General features: G+C 34.6%; 4 protein-coding genes and 1 long non-coding RNA gene across 10 annotated transcripts in view; 2 read left to right on the top strand and 3 right to left on the bottom strand.

The window, feature by feature from the left end:
* The window catches only part of LOC118276468 (max dimerization protein 4), a 257,881-nt gene extending 253,702 nt beyond the window's left edge, over window positions 1-4,179 (bottom strand). The window contains exons 1-3 of one of the 2 annotated variants that reach the window (XM_050707317.1): window positions 3,976-4,179; window positions 3,751-3,844; window positions 3,614-3,643 (exon numbers count right to left, since the gene is read on the bottom strand). In XM_050707317.1, coding sequence (XP_050563274.1) covers window positions 3,614-3,643; window positions 3,751-3,844; window positions 3,976-4,030 — 179 coding nt within the window. In that variant the 5' untranslated portion in view covers window positions 4,031-4,179. Of the gene's footprint in view, window positions 1-3,613; window positions 3,644-3,750; window positions 3,860-3,975 lie in introns of both variants that reach the window. The other variant, XM_050707315.1, reaches the window with a different exon arrangement.
* Window positions 4,180-4,622: 443 nt separating this feature from the next.
* On the bottom strand, window positions 4,623-7,313 carry LOC118276467 (DALR anticodon-binding domain-containing protein 3). The gene is made up of 5 exons (XM_035594798.2): window positions 6,583-7,313; window positions 6,207-6,391; window positions 5,779-5,912; window positions 5,204-5,374; window positions 4,623-4,743 (listed from the first exon to the last, which is right to left on the bottom strand). Exons 1-5 carry the CDS (start codon window positions 7,221-7,223, stop codon window positions 4,624-4,626), a joined length of 1,251 nt encoding a protein of 416 aa, XP_035450691.2. The 5' UTR covers window positions 7,224-7,313; the 3' UTR covers window position 4,623.
* Window positions 7,314-7,598: 285 nt separating this feature from the next.
* Window positions 7,599-8,937, top strand: LOC118276060 (dnaJ homolog subfamily C member 25 homolog). The gene has a single exon (XM_035594196.2). It carries the CDS (start codon window positions 7,746-7,748, stop codon window positions 8,763-8,765), a length of 1,020 nt encoding a protein of 339 aa, XP_035450089.1. The 5' UTR covers window positions 7,599-7,745; the 3' UTR covers window positions 8,766-8,937.
* Window positions 8,938-9,875: 938 nt separating this feature from the next.
* LOC118270610 (uncharacterized) lies at window positions 9,876-10,865 on the top strand. Its single transcript, XR_007707583.1, has 2 exons — window positions 9,876-10,264; window positions 10,568-10,865. It is a non-coding gene; the product is annotated as an uncharacterized LOC118270610 (long non-coding RNA).
* A 1,416-nt stretch (window positions 10,866-12,281) lies between these two features.
* The window catches only part of LOC118276059 (blood vessel epicardial substance), a 32,628-nt gene continuing 26,738 nt past the window's right edge, over window positions 12,282-18,171 (bottom strand). The window contains exons 5-7 of one of the 5 annotated variants that reach the window (XR_007707582.1): window positions 17,923-18,058; window positions 14,625-16,408; window positions 12,282-13,447 (exon numbers count right to left, since the gene is read on the bottom strand). Coding sequence is in view for 3 of the 5 variants with exons in the window: in XM_035594192.2 (XP_035450085.1) it covers window positions 13,383-13,447; window positions 17,923-18,058 (201 nt within the window). In the remaining 2 variants the exon portion in view is untranslated. The other 4 variants (XM_035594192.2, XM_050707572.1, XM_035594195.2 and 1 more) reach the window with 4 other exon arrangements.

Raw genomic sequence — 18,171 nt, 5'->3', positions numbered from 1 at the left:
ATCCTCTTATTGAAATTGAACTGGTACGGTCCTTGCCAAAACAGAGTCCTAAATGTCCTATCGACCAAAAATATAAATATAAAAGACGACATCAAATCAACTGTCTAACATCTCGGAGTAATTTACTATACCACAGACATGACCTAATAAATTTTATACAGTTACTTAAAACTGCTGAATTAACCAAGTTAGTCACGTACAAATATTATACGAACTCAAAATTATTCACACAATCTTCGGATAGTGAAATAGTTAGGTTATTAAAGTAAACGTATTTGCGTACACCAGTACTTTTCTAATTAAATCTAAGAGCCTCCGCTACTGGTTTGGGGTTAAACTAATATCATAAAAGATGGAAGTTAGTAACCTTGTAGTAACTAACTAAAGTTATATGAATACGTTAATTGAACATAAAGTCGTGCCTGTTCCTTTCAGACTGGGTGAAAAGTGTAGTCTGTGTTAAAAATATTTGCAATTAATCCGCATCATACCAGTCTCATTGTGTTGATGCAAACACATGTTTTACGATCAATAAAATAAAAAAGCAATGTGAAACGTTAACATGAATTAAAATATTCTTTACATGGGATCTTATTATTGGACTTCATTGCAGATTTGCGTTTTTCCAAGTTGTCTAGCCCATGTGTTTGATCGTCAAGTACTAACGACTGGAGCCGCCCGGTCCGATGTTGTTTAGTCTAACAAACAGGTTATCTTTTTATACAATGCAATAAATATGTTATCGTAATTAACAATGTTTATGTACCCAACACTGCTTAATTAATTATCGCAGATATTCTGCTGCTTTATCGTTGCACATGCATGTACAACGCATTTTTTTATTCCTATTTCGGTGAGTCAATTTGCGCGTTACAATATACATACAGAACTATGTATTATAGTCAGCACAGATTAATAAGATACCATTAGCAGTTCTACTTAGAAGCCAGGTATTAAATCAACGGGCACGTCACTAGAACAACCTATTATTAGAATTAGAACAATGGACCTACCTCTAACACAAAGCTGGTGATCATGATACCAGTGAGTACTTACTGCTTACCATGTAGCTTGTACAAAATACCTTAGTATACAAGTACATCCAGATTCTAGATTCTAGCCATCCTTTCAATCCGTTTTTTAACCTTCCACAAGTATGAGAATCTGTTCGTGAGTTCATTAGTAAGTGCACGACTAGTTTCTTCATCTACAATGAGGCGATTTTCTGGTTTGACGGGGTGTGGCGCAACCTGGGAGAGGCCTATGACCAGCCCGACTACACCGCGATAGACTGGGATGCGTTCAGATACTATACTATAAAACCCAACTCGCACATCTCAAAAATAAGTCAATGTCCCAAGAACTTCACAAATATTTCTTGTTCAAGAATAATTCATAAAACAGACGGAGACACAAGACTTAATACGACTTAAAATCTGGTTTCATTTCAGTATTCGTGATATGTCACATTTAGCAATAAACACCGGATTTCATATAAAGGACAATTTTGGCATTCTGTAACCTTTAATATTCCTGTTTGTCAGATGAAATAATGAAAGTCATTTGAACTGTTTCAAAATGAAATATAATTTTACGTGAGACAATAATAGCTGACGGCTGCCTAACTTGAACGGTATTAGATAAGTAAGAAATGAAAATAGAAGGTTCCTTTGAATCAGCCTCGAAAATTTCATTTCATTTCGTTTGACGAAGATTGTAAGGCTTTTAATTTCATAAATATCATGATACCTACAATATTTCTAGTTCCTATATTGATGTTTCGGATATAACCCGATAAAAAATTAATTACCTAATCAAAAATAAATTAAAGGAAAGTGACAATTATAAAAATTGGAGTCTCTGCATTTTAGAAACGTGACACAGACCACACCCTACATTTTGAGAGAAACATCACGATGTCTTAACATTTTGGGCACGTTTTTAAGATAAATAAAATGAAAATGTAGGTTTAAGTAACTAGGTAAGTAGAAAGCTTATAAAAACTGTAGATAAATACGAACTAGAAGATGCATACGTTCATGGAATAATTGTTATAACGAGCGCATAATAAACAGTCATTACAGAACAGTTAATTGTTAACACGATTAAATACGAACGAGGTTTTTTATGTTATCTGTATACATTGCAGGCAATAAATAGGTTTTATATCAGAGTGCAGAATAGTTTTATGGACTGCGTTGCAGTTGTCGAACACTCGAGATATGCCTCACATAATTTCAATTACTTGATGCTATTTATATGCCGCAGATAAACATGGTAACATGCATTTGTCCGTGGCAACAGAGTAAATAACACAACTGATACAGCCCAGAAAATACGAAACGGTGTTTGACGTGAATTATTATGTTACCAACGGTTTAGAGAAAGGTTTTCGCGTATGAAATGTGAATTTACGACAAAAACGAGACGCGTAAAAACGATTTTAGTGGAACTAATCGCTGCTTCTCTACTTACGCGACGTATCAGTTTTTGTACCGATACAAGCAAAAACAATATAATACGTTGACGAATGAGCCCTAATAGCTGTCTATCAGTTGCCCACAGACATTTGGCAGGTCGGCGATTAAAATCTTTCGAACAACATACGAAAAAGTTGTTATGGTTAATGGACGTTTCACCTTATCAGCCCTGCTTCTATTCATTACTGCTGTCTACAAGTCTAGTCGTTTAATCCATCGAATCGAATCAATAGTTCAATTGCATTACTCTCTGTAACGAAGCATAAATTAAATAATCACCACCGCCCTATTGGCTCTCGTCGAAATATCAAATTCAATGATGAAAGCGGCCTCTAACTTAAGCAAATAGGCACATTCCCCTCTATTAGGGGCCGATGAATAACTTACAATTTTATTATGCCGACTGTACTTTCACCACTTTCATAATTCAAAAATTATTAAAGGTCCCTCGCAATCAAATTCCTATTATTCTCTGGACTCCGGAGGGTTTGGTATGGCGCGGCGTGGCTGATCACCACTATTCTCCAGAACATCAAAGGGCCATGTTTATAATTGCAAATGTGGATTGTTCGTAAGCCTCAGGATAACACGGTCCCGAGTACCATGAGCCAGGGGAACTGGCTACGTTTTGTTACTTTAATGAAACGAGAATAACTGCCTAGCTAACAAGTTACCGGTTCTAAATTCCTATTCAACGCGAGTAAATAACTATGTAGGCGAAATAGTATGTCACGTAGACTGGCTTTGTTTCGCAAATCGTCCTCGTTTAGCGGAGCTGGTGGTCGAGCGACGAGCGACGAGCCACTCGGCCTAACCAAACACGGCGCGTAAACACGCAGCGACGCAGCGACCTACAGGTAGCCGTGATGACGACGGAGGAAGATCACTAGCAACGTGACGTAACGGCAGCCAGCGCCCTGCCGGCCGTGGCAGTGCTGCCAAATGGGTTACGAGCGTCATCCGCCCCACCCGTCTCATTACGATCATGCACTCTTTCCCTTGCGACTAGACGGCTGCCAAGGTCACTGCGCCACGCGATAAACCACCGCGCGCCGGCACCCGCCACCGGCACACGGCCACCGCATACACTCCCGACTTCTAACTCACTTATCAATCAAAATATAAACACTCACCTGTTTTTTTCCAACTCGTTATGAGTGGTCCTGGAACAGAAAACATACGATATTGTACGACACGCCGACACTTGACACAGAACACCACTGAGATCACATATTATCACTGCACTAGCACTACACCGGCCGCAACTCACCTGCTGCCCTGCGATTTCTTGGTCTTCGGCCGCCTGCCGCCGGAGCGGGACTCTTCGTACGCCGGTAAACTCGACGCGTATCCGTGCTCAGCTTCTGCAACAAAGTACACTGCCATTCCGTCAAAATCAGCTGATTATAGCACGGCAAAAATAGACGGGAGCCATGTTGACGTGTGCGTGTAGTTGCACTCGATTGACAATTCAAACAAAGAAAATCCAAATCACCTCTATCGCGCCTTTCGATGTATTCAGCAGCTTGGATCAGAGCAGCAATACTCATATTTATTGTATCCCGGATAAGCACAGGTATTCACAAACGCAAAGCGACTTTATTCGATTTAAACTATAAATAAAAGTATCTATGCGCTCCGAAGTTCACGACTGCGTTTACCGATGTCAAAAACACACTAGGCGACTTGGGACGCGCGACCGTGTAAGCGGTTCGTGATTTGTCGGCGGCGCTCGTGCCCCGCTCGGTGGGCCAATCGCGATGCAGCAATGCCCACAATAAAATACCTGGGTCAATCACGTGAACTTTGTGTTTCCAAACAAAACATTTTTTTTCTATGCGCGCTCTTTGTAGTGGAGTTGGATATTGAAGAACTTTTATTTTCTTGAATAATTTGTAATGCATGTGGATTTCGCACTGAAGTGCACTTACGGTATTGAGTCGGCCTCGTAAATCAATGTAATAAACATAAAAGTATGCCGCCCATTCTCAAATAAATTAAAATTGTTTACGTTTGAATAAATGCCGAAAATAAGAAGTAGCATTTAAGAATTTCATATTGCATTAATTCGTATTATTAATTTAAAATATATTCTAATAGGGTAATTAAAATTCTTAAATACCAAGCAATAAAAGATTATGATTCACATTTGGGAAACACTTTTAATATTTAAAATGTTCAGACAGGTCTTGAGTGTTTCATTTAATATTTTCAGCATATGGATTCTAGCAAATATTACTGGAAGCAGATGTTTTCTGGGCTCCTGGAAAGAGGAAATAGCTTTCTAAATTTTATTAGAATCCAATTTGAAATTATTAATCTAATTGGATTCATGTTAGTATTATTTGGGTGCAAAAATTACATTGGACAATATTTTTTGTATTGGATGATGCCTCGTTTTTCTTTATCATTGTAGATTAATAGAATTAAAATGCCAATGAACGAAAATACCTTATCTAATACAAAATTGTTACAATGAATTACCCAACATAATTGAGAATGGCATTTGACAAATTGCTATTGCACACAACAATTAATTCTGTGAGCACAAAAACAGAACAAAAGGTATTTGTATTCTTACATAGTGTATTTGGAGTTTTTACATGGCAAACATGTCTAACAATATTTGCCAATAAAATTATGTTATTTTGCAGTAAATTACTGAATAGTTTTGGTACACATTTATTCTGTTTTTGATCTTATGCCTAGTTTATTTGACTTACCACCAGGATTCTAGTTTTCCTATAATACTGGCTGAATATTCTGACCATAGAGCAGAGGTAGCTGCAAATGTGATGTGGTCGGAAGTCACAGGCCCGGTCGTTGACCTCCACACTATTGTTCAGTAGTGATGGTAATCCTAGTATGTAGTTGAATATTAGGTGCCATTCATCCTGTAACAAATAAAAGTGCTTTAGTTTGTTGTATTACAGTTAGTGGTAACAATTTTGGTGACATAATATTTTTGATAGCATTTACAACAGTATATTAATGCAATAATCACAACATACTTAAGATTTTCTTATATGCCTATTCTAAACCTTTCTTATAGCCTAACTATCTTATAAGAAAACATATGATGTTTTCTGATGTATGGATTATCCAATACACAGATATTTTTAAATCAGACCAGTACTTCCAGGGATTTTTGCATTCACACAAACAAACAAACTCTTCAGCTTTATTTAACAGTAATACAGGGTATGATTTTAAATCCTGATGCCTGATCTACGATGCTACCATAGCAAAATACTAATGATACTTAATTCTATTATAAAAAATGAAAGCAAACCATCACCTCTTGTACTAACAAAGAGAAATCCACATCATCAAACTGTGGCAGCTCAGGATATGTTCCATCAGCAACTTTGTCATTGTATGTCCTTATTATAGTCTCCAGACGGGCACAATTGTACAATATGAACGATGCACCTGGAACCAAAATGAAACGTAATGTATTTTATATTAGTTCATGTATCATTGATTGTGAAGATGTGAATGCAAGGTCAGTTCTGATTATTATTGAAATGCAGTACAAGTTGAATGGGCTAGACTAGAATACATGGATTGATATTGGTTTTTAGTATGTTTTTTGATAATGTATTAGAATAGAGTTCTTATTAGCTATAACTACAATGGAAATAGAGTTGGAAATTCCTCATACAATTTCTTAATAGAGAGAATGAATTAGTATGACTATTACTTTTTTTACCAAAGGATATTCACCTTTACTAGACCCAGCTGAACAATCGAAATTGATCTTGACAGCACCACTGGGCTTTGTCTGTAGTAACTCAAAGGCAGCTGCGGACTCCCCCAAATGAGCTAGGAACTCCTTCCATTTTGTATCTGTTGATATTCTTACTCCATACTTGTGTTGTGCTATGAGAGTCATCTCGTCTTGTCTTAACCTGGAATTTTAAAAATGGAATATGTCATTATTGGTGTTAAACAAAGTGCTTTAGGACTTTGAGTGATGGAATTGAGAAGAGGAGAAAATATTGTGTTTTATATTGTAAGATTAATTTTCCTACAAATCAGTATGGTTAATGGAAACTCACACAATTTTAAACTGTAACAAAGTTATAAAAGTGATATTTACCTAATAAAATCATCAGCTCTTATGTTAACTTCTTTAGCACCAGTTTTAGAATTTAGTACTGTCCCACAGAGTACTTTGTGGCATCCCTCACATGTGGTAGAAGATTTAGAAGTGACCATTACAGGCGAGTTTACTTTGCTCAGCGCACACAAGTTCTTCACAACATTACAAACGTACTTCGCACGTAACGAGGTAAGGTCCGATTCCTTCACGCAAGAAGGATCTAACTGAACTTCTGATACACTTTCATTTAATTCATGTGTTAACACTGCATTATTCCGCAGTCCTTCCGCCAACCCCGCACGGATAGCTTTTGGTCGATCTAAAAACAAATAAATACGCCCTTTCTCCTCCTTCGCTCGCTGCACAGCCAATTCCCACTTTTTAGATTCATTTATTATATCTTTACACTCTCTACCAATTGCTTGAAGCAATGTTAGAGTTTCGTGATCAGTTTCTTGACCACAATAATAATTGACATAATCATGCCAAGATTTCAGCGTATTAGGAAAACTATAATCGCCATGGGTATGAAAATTTTCATTATGTTTCTTCACTAAAAGACTTCGTGGATCTTTCGACTTTCCCGTTAAGTATAAGAAAAGTTTGTCTGAAAAATTATCTAGCGCACTTTCTATCATTGTAATCGATTATTTTATACAATTTCAAAATGTATTGCAGAAAAAACGCAAATCGCAAACACGTGTGACAGTTTTTGACAGATTATGCTGTCTTACTTGTCAGTAGTCTGTTGTCAAATTCCATAATTCGTGCAATAATGTCACAATGACACACGTTCTTATATTTCCACCGATTCTCTCTTTTAAATAATGGTATTTCCGCAACTAAAATCCCAATTCATTTTCAGATTAATATTTATATTTTGTCGGTAATCAGCTACTTGTATTAATATTATTATGACTAAATTATTAATTTTTTCTTGCCTTCTTTTAGTTGCCATAAAGAAAAAAACATTTTCTATATAAATAAGCTACGTTGCCTGTGACGTTGACAGTTTGCGTTTAGTAGCTATTGTCAATTTGACAATCAGTCGTGTTGGTATCGTAGCATATTTTAAAAATCTCTGAATTATATTTTAATTATATCTAGTTGCTAGTCACAATTTATTGCATTTATAACATAGAGTATGTGTTAAAATAAAAATGAATCTTAAATACAATTACTTCATCTTTGTGTGTGTAACATGGCAGTTCGCCGTGGTCTCATCAGCGGATCATCTGTTAGAAGGAATTTACTGTGGAAAGGAGAACTGTTACGAAGTACTTGGTGTCACAAGAGAAGCTACTAAAAATGAGATAGCTAAAAGCTACAGGCAACTGGCCAAAAAATTTCATCCTGATTTACACAGGACACCCGAAACTAAAAAGGAGGCCGAAGAAAAGTTTAAAGAAATAGCCACTGCCTACGAGATCTTGCGCGATGATGAAGAAAGATCTGACTATGATTACATGTTGGACAATCCGCAGGAGTACTACGCTCACTACTACAGGTATTACAGACGCCGTATGGCGCCGAAAGTCGACGTCAGAATCGTGATCGCCGTGACTATTACCATCATATCGATCATTCAGTACTACAGTGCGTGGTCTAAGTACGACACTGCTATTAAATATTTTATGACAGTGCCAAAGTATAGAAATAAGGCTCTAGAATTAGCCAAAACTGAAATGAAAGAGGTTCAATCTAAAAGTAAAGGCCCTAAGAAATCAAAAGCTGAACAGAAAGTAGAACAGGATAGGCTTATTAGGAAGGTGATTGAGGAGAAAATGGACATCAAGGGGTCTTATGCAAAGCCAGAGATAGTAGACATCCTGTGGGTACAACTCATTATTTTACCTTACACTATTGCTTACTATATTTACTGGTACCTGAGGTGGTTCTGGAATTTCACATTAATGAAGCGTCCATATGGTGAAGAGGAAAAGCTATATTTAATCAGGAAATATATGAAGCTTGGACAGCATCAGTTCAATGCTATAGAGGACTCAGAAAAACAAGAGTTCTTGGATGAGGAACTCTGGATAAAAGAAAACTTTAAAGTTTGGAAAGAAATAAAAGATGAGGAAGCTAAGAAAGCTCTAGCAGAAAATAATAAATACAAGCAGTACAGAAGGTACATCAAACAACATGGAGTTGGCAGGATGACGTTTGACGACTCATAGCCATGTGATAGTGGAAATATTTATTTAATATTTATTAATAAATTTAGGATCAGTCCAGGTGTCGCATTTTATTAACAGTTTACTATCCATTTACTTAACTTTCTTATTATTATTCTTTTAATTAAAGCAACCAAAAATTATACACAAAAAATAAAACAATTTTTTTACACAATTTGTTACTTTATTTCTTTTATCTCTATTTGTCTCAACATGTACTAAGATGATTTCAATACAATTAATCATACAACACATTCATAACTTACAATCATCACAAATGGCAATTTGTTAAGGCATACTACACACTGGGTGCACACAGACACAAGACTTGTACAATCTCACTTGTCTCGCGACAACCAGAACATGGAACAATGTCCATGTGTAAACAACATAAAACTGTGCTCCTCACTTATCAAGACAAATCAAAATCGTAATACAAAACAAAATGAGATCCTTATTACAAATTATAACACAGTGACCGCAAATCAAGCAATCATATTGCATTGGCAGTGCTTCTGGCTCCTAGACATACCTTTACCCACAACTCCAATTATAAAAATGAAAATTTCGGAATGTAAAACATACATCACTTGTACAGCTGCCGCATTATACGCATGTTTTCAACTAATCATGTAATAACCACCTTTGTATTTGTAGGTGATCCATCACAAGCAATACAAATCATTTGCAATAATTATACATCATATTCTTAGGAAGACATCACAAAAAAAATCAATAAAATGTCAAAATAACTTGGTCATTGCAGTTAAAGTTTGATTTGTTACGTAAGTAAAAATAAAGCAAATTGCACAGTCGACTGACGCTATCGGAACCGCAGTGAAAGTCCGATTAGTTTCGACAGCATTGCGTCCGACGACCGCCTCGCTACTTGACTACGAAAAAAGGGAAAATCTATTGTTCGATGTTGTGCTGAAATATGTGCTAACTACAAAAATAGGTATTAAGTAATTTTGTTACGACTATTTGATTTAGATCGCACCTGAGTAAATAGTTCGACTAAAACAATATAATAACTCACATTAACCATCTTTTCTGACTCAAGCAAACATTTATCCATTGTACTTTAAAATAAACAACTAATTATGTGTTCAGACACCTTATCGTCTTACAGTAGTGTGCATTGATAGGTACCTCCAACAATTTGTACAATAATTCAGCTCGATATATATTAACTCAGTTTTATATTATGGTCTTTCTCTAATTCGTGATTAGATATACTTTACCACAGAACAGAGAAAAAGAAGTAGAAGTAGTATGTAGGCGGGGCACGCGTAGCCCCTGATAAGTACAGATATGCTTATGTTTGTCATTTAGGCGTTTGTACGCATATCAGTCTTCGTTGGACTGCATAACGTCAACTAGACTTGGAAAAAACCGTCAAAAATCGAAAAAAATATAAAAATGACGAAATGTGCTATTTTATAGTAAAAAGATGAAAGCCATGACAAAAATGTGCCTTGTAGTGGTATATCGTATCATCGGTAAGTGCTATTTTATTTTATTTTAATTTATATTTGGCTTGAAACTAGTGACATATATTTTTTTAAATCTACAAACTAAATATAAGTTTATGTCTAAGATGATAGGGTCTACTTTCTTTCAAACGCAAACCTGATGTTCTAGAAGATTTCATTCGTGACATCTAAAATTTTGCTACTCGTTTAGGGATTGACATTATCGATAACAAGCTGTCGATATAATTAAAACTGTTTATAACGAATATAGAAATATACAAAAAAAATGGATAATAAGTAACTTATTAAACATTAATTATGTTGTTTTAGATTTCCGAAGGATCCAGAAATAAAAGGAAAATGGATCGAGATGACTGGAAGACAAAATTGGTTTCCTGCCACTAACTAGTACAATTTGTTTGGACCATGTTGTACAACAAGATATTATATTATGAGTATAACCGAAAAAAATGCGCAATTTTTGACTATAAATAATCAGTTAAATTTCTAGATTGTGCAGGCAGAAATACCTAATCACGTTATGTTTGTTTAACTTTGTTTAATGTTCAGTTTTATTTTCTATTTTTTGTAACATACGACCGTAATAAAAAGTACTTTATATATAAAATATGATTTTTTATTTTTGCAATACAAATTTTGTTAGAATACTACGAACGGCATGTGACTCTTTCCGAGTTATATGTACTTAACTAAGATCATTAAGACACCACTGACAAATGGTGAAGGAAAACATCGTGAGGAAACCTGGGCTTATTATTTTCTAATTACCTATTATAAGTTTGAAATCGACAACCCGCATTTGGCAAGCGTGGTAATCAATGCTCAAACTTTCTTAGTATTAAAATGTGTTGAACATTTTAATTATATCGATAAGTAAGCTTTCGATATCGGAACATCACTAGAGAAAATACAAGCGATAAAGTAGCTCGTTAAACAAATGTCAACCTTAACATGATAGCAATACAGCGTAATTGAATGCATTTATGATAGTGACATCTAGCGTCGAGTAGCAGAACTTGTTAGTGAAATTATGTTGCATTGAAAAAGAAGATTCTTTATTTTAAAATTAGTAGACAAGAGTCAACTCTATTAATATGTAATTAATGTGTTTTTTTCAAAGTGGTGACGGCTGATTTAAAGGCTATTTAACACGGACCAGTCACAGAAAGATTTTGGTAGTGTGACATATTATGATTATCCTGGAGATGTGTTAATTTGGGCGTGGCTTCAGAAAAATTGCCACGCTGGTTCTGATACTAACACAAGCGGTATACTATTTCTATCTCTTCTTCTCTATTCTGTGTACTTTACGACGGAACTGTCCAAAGCCAAACGTGTTTTCAAACTATTTTCTATCTTATTACGGTAACAAATAAGATTGAAAATTACCTACGTGATTAGCATTTGGACAGTTTCGCAACTCTATGGTAACATGCTATTGCTTTTTAAGGCCTGCTCGTTTTAATTTGTGACTTACGTTCAGTAGACATAGTTCGTTTTTATTATGAAAGTAACGTAAAGCCGCTGAAATGGCTGCAAGTGCTACTATAATAATTTTATTATTCGATAATTTATTTATCAAAGTATTTAAAACGCAATTGCAGCGCTTCCAGCGGCTTCACACTTATTGTCCACTCGACAAGTTTCTTTACAACAAATGTTTATCAGGTACATCAATATGTGGCGTGTTCCAATAAAAGAAATCTTGTAAAGTTCGACAGGGATGGATGATATTATTACAGGAATCATATCTGTAGCATTCCCTTGAAAAAATCACAGTTTTATGTAAGTAACAAGTAAATATTTTCCTCATAAAAACATACATATACAGTATTTATTAATAGACACGATACAAAAGCGAAATACAAAAAACATCACGTTGTGCATTTGTTTACAAAGCTACCTGATAACAGCGACCTGCACTTACTATCAACTGACAAAGATAATACATAAAAAATATTCTACAGCAAAACAAAATAACACAGTCCACTTACAGGAAAACTTAGTTGTTTGTTTCTCAAACATATTGACAGAACAAATATAGTTACAATCACTTACATATTATACGAGTTATTTTACGGCAGTACCGATGTCAAGTAATATGTAATTTAATATTTTATGCTACCTCGAATTAAATAAAACTGTGACATTTAGAAGGCAAGTATTGCTTCCACATCATGGCCTCTAAGAATCGAATAGAATACATATTTTGTACACACAATTTCCTCAATTCTTTATACACGTACATATTCTTTCTATAATGTATTTACACAAAACATTTCTTTAAATATAACCTCTCGTTTTATACTTTTATTGGGGACAATACGACGCCATATCGAATCAATATTTAGTTACAATATGTCTATCTACATAAATAGTATACACAAAATAATGATTCTAGTCTTTTTTCAATGTGCTATTTCGTTTCAGATCATATAAGCTATTCCTTATTAAAAATCATTGTTTACTATGTCAGGGAACATCGTACTTTGTAGTTATACATCAATATAAAAGTTCAAAGTAACGATGGCTCTCACACGTGTAAATAGTTAAATAGGCTGACATTCAATCGGTTCAACAGTCGATTAGTCGATTTATCGATTAAATTATTATGCATTAATTATTATTATATGAGGTAAAGATTTGATGAACTCATGTCGTCTCGCTACAGCTATTCTAATTAGTCGACTAAAAAATAATTTAGTCGATTTTCAAGTACACAATGACTTCAAGAAATCTTTGACTGAATATCTAGATTGTATTCTATCTTATCACTAAAATCGAATTATTAAACTATAATTCGTAAGTGAAAATAGTAATATAATCGACTAATGAACCGATGGAAACCGCCAAAACATCGACTCACGCAACTCCAATCTTCCAGCTCAAGCCACAGCACTTCACACAACTTACTTCCTGTAATAAGATCTACATAATAATATACGATATGAACGTTCGACTTTGTATCCTACAGTCCTCGACATAGAGTTCGTTATTGAGGTAGCCAGGTCCGACGAGCCCGGCTCAGTCTGGTGAACCTTATGCCGTACGAGTTAAGGTGTATGTTGCACTAGCGGCGCGGGCGTTTGATGCGCGGGCGCACCGCTACGTGCAAGGCCCGGCCTCACACGGGCGTCTCGTGGTCGGCTTCCTCTATTCGGCCCAGGCGCCACGCGTTTGGGTCTGTCGCTGTCGAATTGAGAGAATAAAGTGTTAAATTTTTGATCATCACATTTTCGTTTACACTTACGACCTATTATTATAGAAATAAATCAATAATCTAACACCAACCCCTCAAAAATGTAGATCACACTGCAAATCGTAAGGTGTAAACGAATTCTGAGTGTTGCATGATCAAAATACGCATGTCCATAGTACGTTTTCAAATGTCGACATTAGTATTTTGTGCATATTTCGGTAATATTTAAAGTAGGTTCACCTCACAAATGTAGCCAACATTCACACAAGCTAGAACACCACGTAATACCGTGTTGTGCACGTGTCGACGACTGTTAGAGACGGTACACAAAACATAAACACTGACTGTGTTGCCAGTTCAAAAATATAAAACGTTTAGTCTGAAATTTACTTTCAAATTGTTTATTTGTGTGCTTTTGTATAAGCATTTTATCATATACTGTGGGAATTACATCAATTAAGCTCGTTTCTAAATATTAAACCACAGTATTTAAAAATAAACTCTTTGTCTAGTAGTTAAAGTACATTTCAGACTGTATCACACGTAGATAACAAATTGGCAGTTATGTATAACAAACAAAAAGCGCAACTTCAAGCAATGTGTGTTGTGTGGATGTAAACTAGCAAATGTGACAAAAATATTGTAGTTTTAAGCCAAAATAAAACTTCAAATATTAAAACCATGTAAGCGTATCCAAGCTGTTGACCAAAAGGGCTTAAAAATACAATATAAGCTAAAGCCAACAAGGCATTTTTTTAAAACAACAAAGGTCCAATGTATTGCAAATATGTGTTAGGATTGTGGCAACATAATAATAATAATATTGATGATTTTTAAGGGACATGAAAAAAGGTTTTATGTGGCCAGTAGAAAAAAATATGCAGCATTCTAAATTCAAAACTTAAAATAGGACACGCCTCCTTTTAGGTAGGCGATAGGCAGATAGTTTGTGTATATATTTGATTAATGTTTAGAATAATCGAATACTCGAAAAGTCAGTCAGGCGTAAATTTGTTGTAATGAAAGAAGTACGCGAAATCGCAATGTCTTTCTGACTAAAATTGTTTGTACGCCATTAATTATTTTTGTCTACTAACCATATAAAACCAAAACACACAGTGAATGTTGAATGAGGGGTGAGACAAATAACATAAAACAAAACTTTACCTTGAATTGTCGATCTTCCAATCATGCTTTGAGAGTTCGGACATAGGATGGGACTACGGGAGTGTTATAGCATTTATAGCTTATACATACAAACTACATATAACTTACATATACATACTTAGCGGGTAAAGGTAACGACTATTATTAAAGCATACAGTTATTGGTCGTGGATTTGAAAACACATTCTTTTATTTTTATCATAGAATTTTTGTCTGTGGTTTGAGTATGAGTCTTTTTAGACTAAATTTTGCTATGTTTTAGAACAAGGTGGGAGAAAATTAATTGAATGCCTTATAGTATTTTACGGTCAGTTACAATACAAGACTTCACGGAACAATGGAAAATAAAAACGAACGAATCACGAAATTGAAAGAAGATCTTACGAAAAGACTTTTTGGAGCAAAAGTCATAGAAAAAATGATATCTGTGTTTTCTCATCCCGACCATTCAAAGTCGAATCACATGCACCAACATTACGATACCATACTCATAATTATATGAAAGATATGTAAATATGAACTGATTACAGACTAGTCACACACTTAATACTCAAATCAAAGGAGGCTAGACATGCCAGTATTACTTAAACACATTACTTACATATATTATTAGGCACTCTAGGCACTAAATTGTTTAAAAAACTATTCTACCAATACAAATGAATCCTTATAGTCAAAGAATAAGGTTGATTATGCATCTAAACACGTCAAACGATGTACTTTTTTAATGCTACGCTATGAAAAGCTTATTATTAAAGCGATATTAATAAAAATGTCATGATTGTTATCACACGTTATTAAAATATATAATAAAATATTATTTTTATGATATAAAGGCAGGATATGTAGGCAGTTTGATATAATTATTGCTATATTTTCTCTTATATAGATAAAAATTCCATGCCAGAAAACAGAGTCAAGTTAAAAAAATTACAGGGACAAGACAGGTCTGAATATAGGACATAGAAATGACTTAAATATAATTATCTTATTTATAGATGTGATATTAAAATATACTCTATATACTTTAATATTACGGCTCATAATCGCCTGAAACAAATAAACGAATTCAGATAAGTAGGTAGTCCGGCATGGATTGGTATTAAATCTTAATATAGTTAATATAAAGCCTTATAATACTATCGAAGTAAATAAAACCCATCACCACGCAGCTCCATATATATACTTACATAGAATATAAGATAAAGTTTAATAAATATAGGGATATGCATATGAGATATGTATGAAGATAAATGTGATGTGATTACAGTAAGAAGTATTGAAGAAAAATATTTAAAAAATGTTTAAATGAGAATATTAAGCTTTTTGCAGACATAGCAGACTATTTTTTTATTTATCTATACATATACTTAGGTGGGTTTGAATTTGATACAAGACCTAAGTTTAGGTCTGTATTTCATCAATAACTTCTGAACTGCTTTGCATGAATATGGTGATTATATGGGATCAGGTTTATAGGAAAGGATTTATTTTATGCTTTAAGACAGTAATACTGTTGTAAAAAATATAATGTTACGAAAATGGCAGTATCTACGCCAAGTTTAATATTTTTAAGTTACATTAAAGATTCTTTGTTTTCTTTTATCTGAAAATTTCTTTACTTTTTGTATAAAATCTGAAGCATAAAATCGAGGGCAGGTGGGGTTACAAGCAGGTCTGGCAGTTTGGTAGCGGACAGTGGTGCGATGGGAGTGTATCGGAGTCAGAGTGTCAGTATTCAGTAGGGCGCGGGCGGCGGCGCGCGCAGCAGCGGCGCGTGCTCGCCTGCAGCGACACCGACACAACACGCCGCACAGTACGCCACAGTACGCCACGGTACGCCACAGTACGCAGTACGCCACAGCACAGCCACCACCCGCACGTCATCGACACGGCACAACCACAACACCACACGGACGCGTTACGCATTGTCCTCTTTACAGCCTACACGCGATACATGATCGTTATGATAACATCGACATTCACACAAAGAAAGAAAATGGATCTATTTTATATCAGTTAAAGAGAATAAGGCATTTACCAAGAAAATTTTAAGCTCGACTTGGCAAACGCACTGCCATACCCCTAGATATACATTTTTAAATAGACGACTCATGATTCTCAATTCAAATAAAATATAACGTGATTATACCACCACGAAAATGCATCGCGTATTCATTCATATTTAATTACTATAGAAATAATGTGCAAATTAAAAAAGAATATGGTTTGTGAAATATGAACTCTATAGAATATTAAACTAGCAATACGATAATCGAATAAACTATAAGAGGGACTCCACGTACGCCTATTTAATTAGCTAACATCAAATAAATACCAAAGCATGTCAGCCATTGTGTTAAAAAACAGATTGGCGCCAAAACTAGCCAACTGTCAAAATTATAAAGATGGCGGCTCGTCAATCTGTCATTCACAAAAGCGGGCACACTTCAGTAATGTAAACATTAAATAAAACACAAACGACCAAAAAAACGGGAGTTTTAATTAAAAAAGACAGAAATCATTACACACTATCATTTTAATAATAATAATTAACATTTGTAAAGAAATATAATTTGTTTTGTTTTTCTTTTAATTATTCTGTTATTATGATTTTCTCGTGACTTTGGAATAATATCACATGATCAATGTATCAAGGTGATCTGAGGATGTTTTGATACTTTTTGTTAAACATATTCAGAGATTATCATTTGTTTTGGATTTAACCTTAAATTAAATTTAAATATGTTTTGAGTGTGTGTTTATTATATTAACATTATGCATTATGCAAATATTTGTCTCTTTTACATTTTATAAATATTTAAACCTCAACTCTATTGTATATTTAAAATATTTGGTATTTTATTATTACAAAATTATTTTGATTATTAGGTACTTTTTCTTCTCAGTAACGATAGTGTGTAAAGACTCCAAATAACTTTAACTGACAATACTACCTCTGATGGTCCTACACTAGTTGTAATATTATCATGCATTATGAATGAAACGTTTGAGCATTTGTTTTGATATTTATCAGAAACATTTAACCTTGGCTTTCAAGAACTTTTGTATAAATTAAATAATTTAAATGATCCATAAAATTAAATCAAAGTAAGATTATCATACTGAATTTAAAACTACAATCTGACTAAATACTTGGTACTAACCCAAGATCAATTTCAAAACAGAACACACAAACTAACTAAAAAAAAATATCAAATAACTAAAGCTTTTTCTATCAAATCAAATGCTCAAACCACTGTCTTCAAATGAGTATAAAGTACACAAGTCGTCCATACCTTGTAATTGCCGGTTCAGCAAGGCGGTGATGCCGGGTCCGTCGCCCGCCTTCTTCACAACTAGCATGGGTTTGTCCTCGCCCTCCTCATAGCTGTTCGGCAGGTGACCGTTCGATACTGCCATCGTTTCGCTCACCTGAAGATTTTTAAAAAGGTAATGAGTTTTTGGGATCTTTAATTGTGATGAAATCTTTAAAGGATCTATGAAATAATGAAACACGATAACACTGTATTTCCCTAGATACTTGA

This window comes from Spodoptera frugiperda, chromosome 31, assembly GCF_023101765.2.
Source record: "Spodoptera frugiperda isolate SF20-4 chromosome 31, AGI-APGP_CSIRO_Sfru_2.0, whole genome shotgun sequence".
Taxonomy (NCBI): domain Eukaryota; kingdom Metazoa; phylum Arthropoda; class Insecta; order Lepidoptera; family Noctuidae; genus Spodoptera; species Spodoptera frugiperda.
Note: the sequence above shows the minus strand (reverse complement) of the source record. Positions and strands in the feature narration are given on the sequence as shown.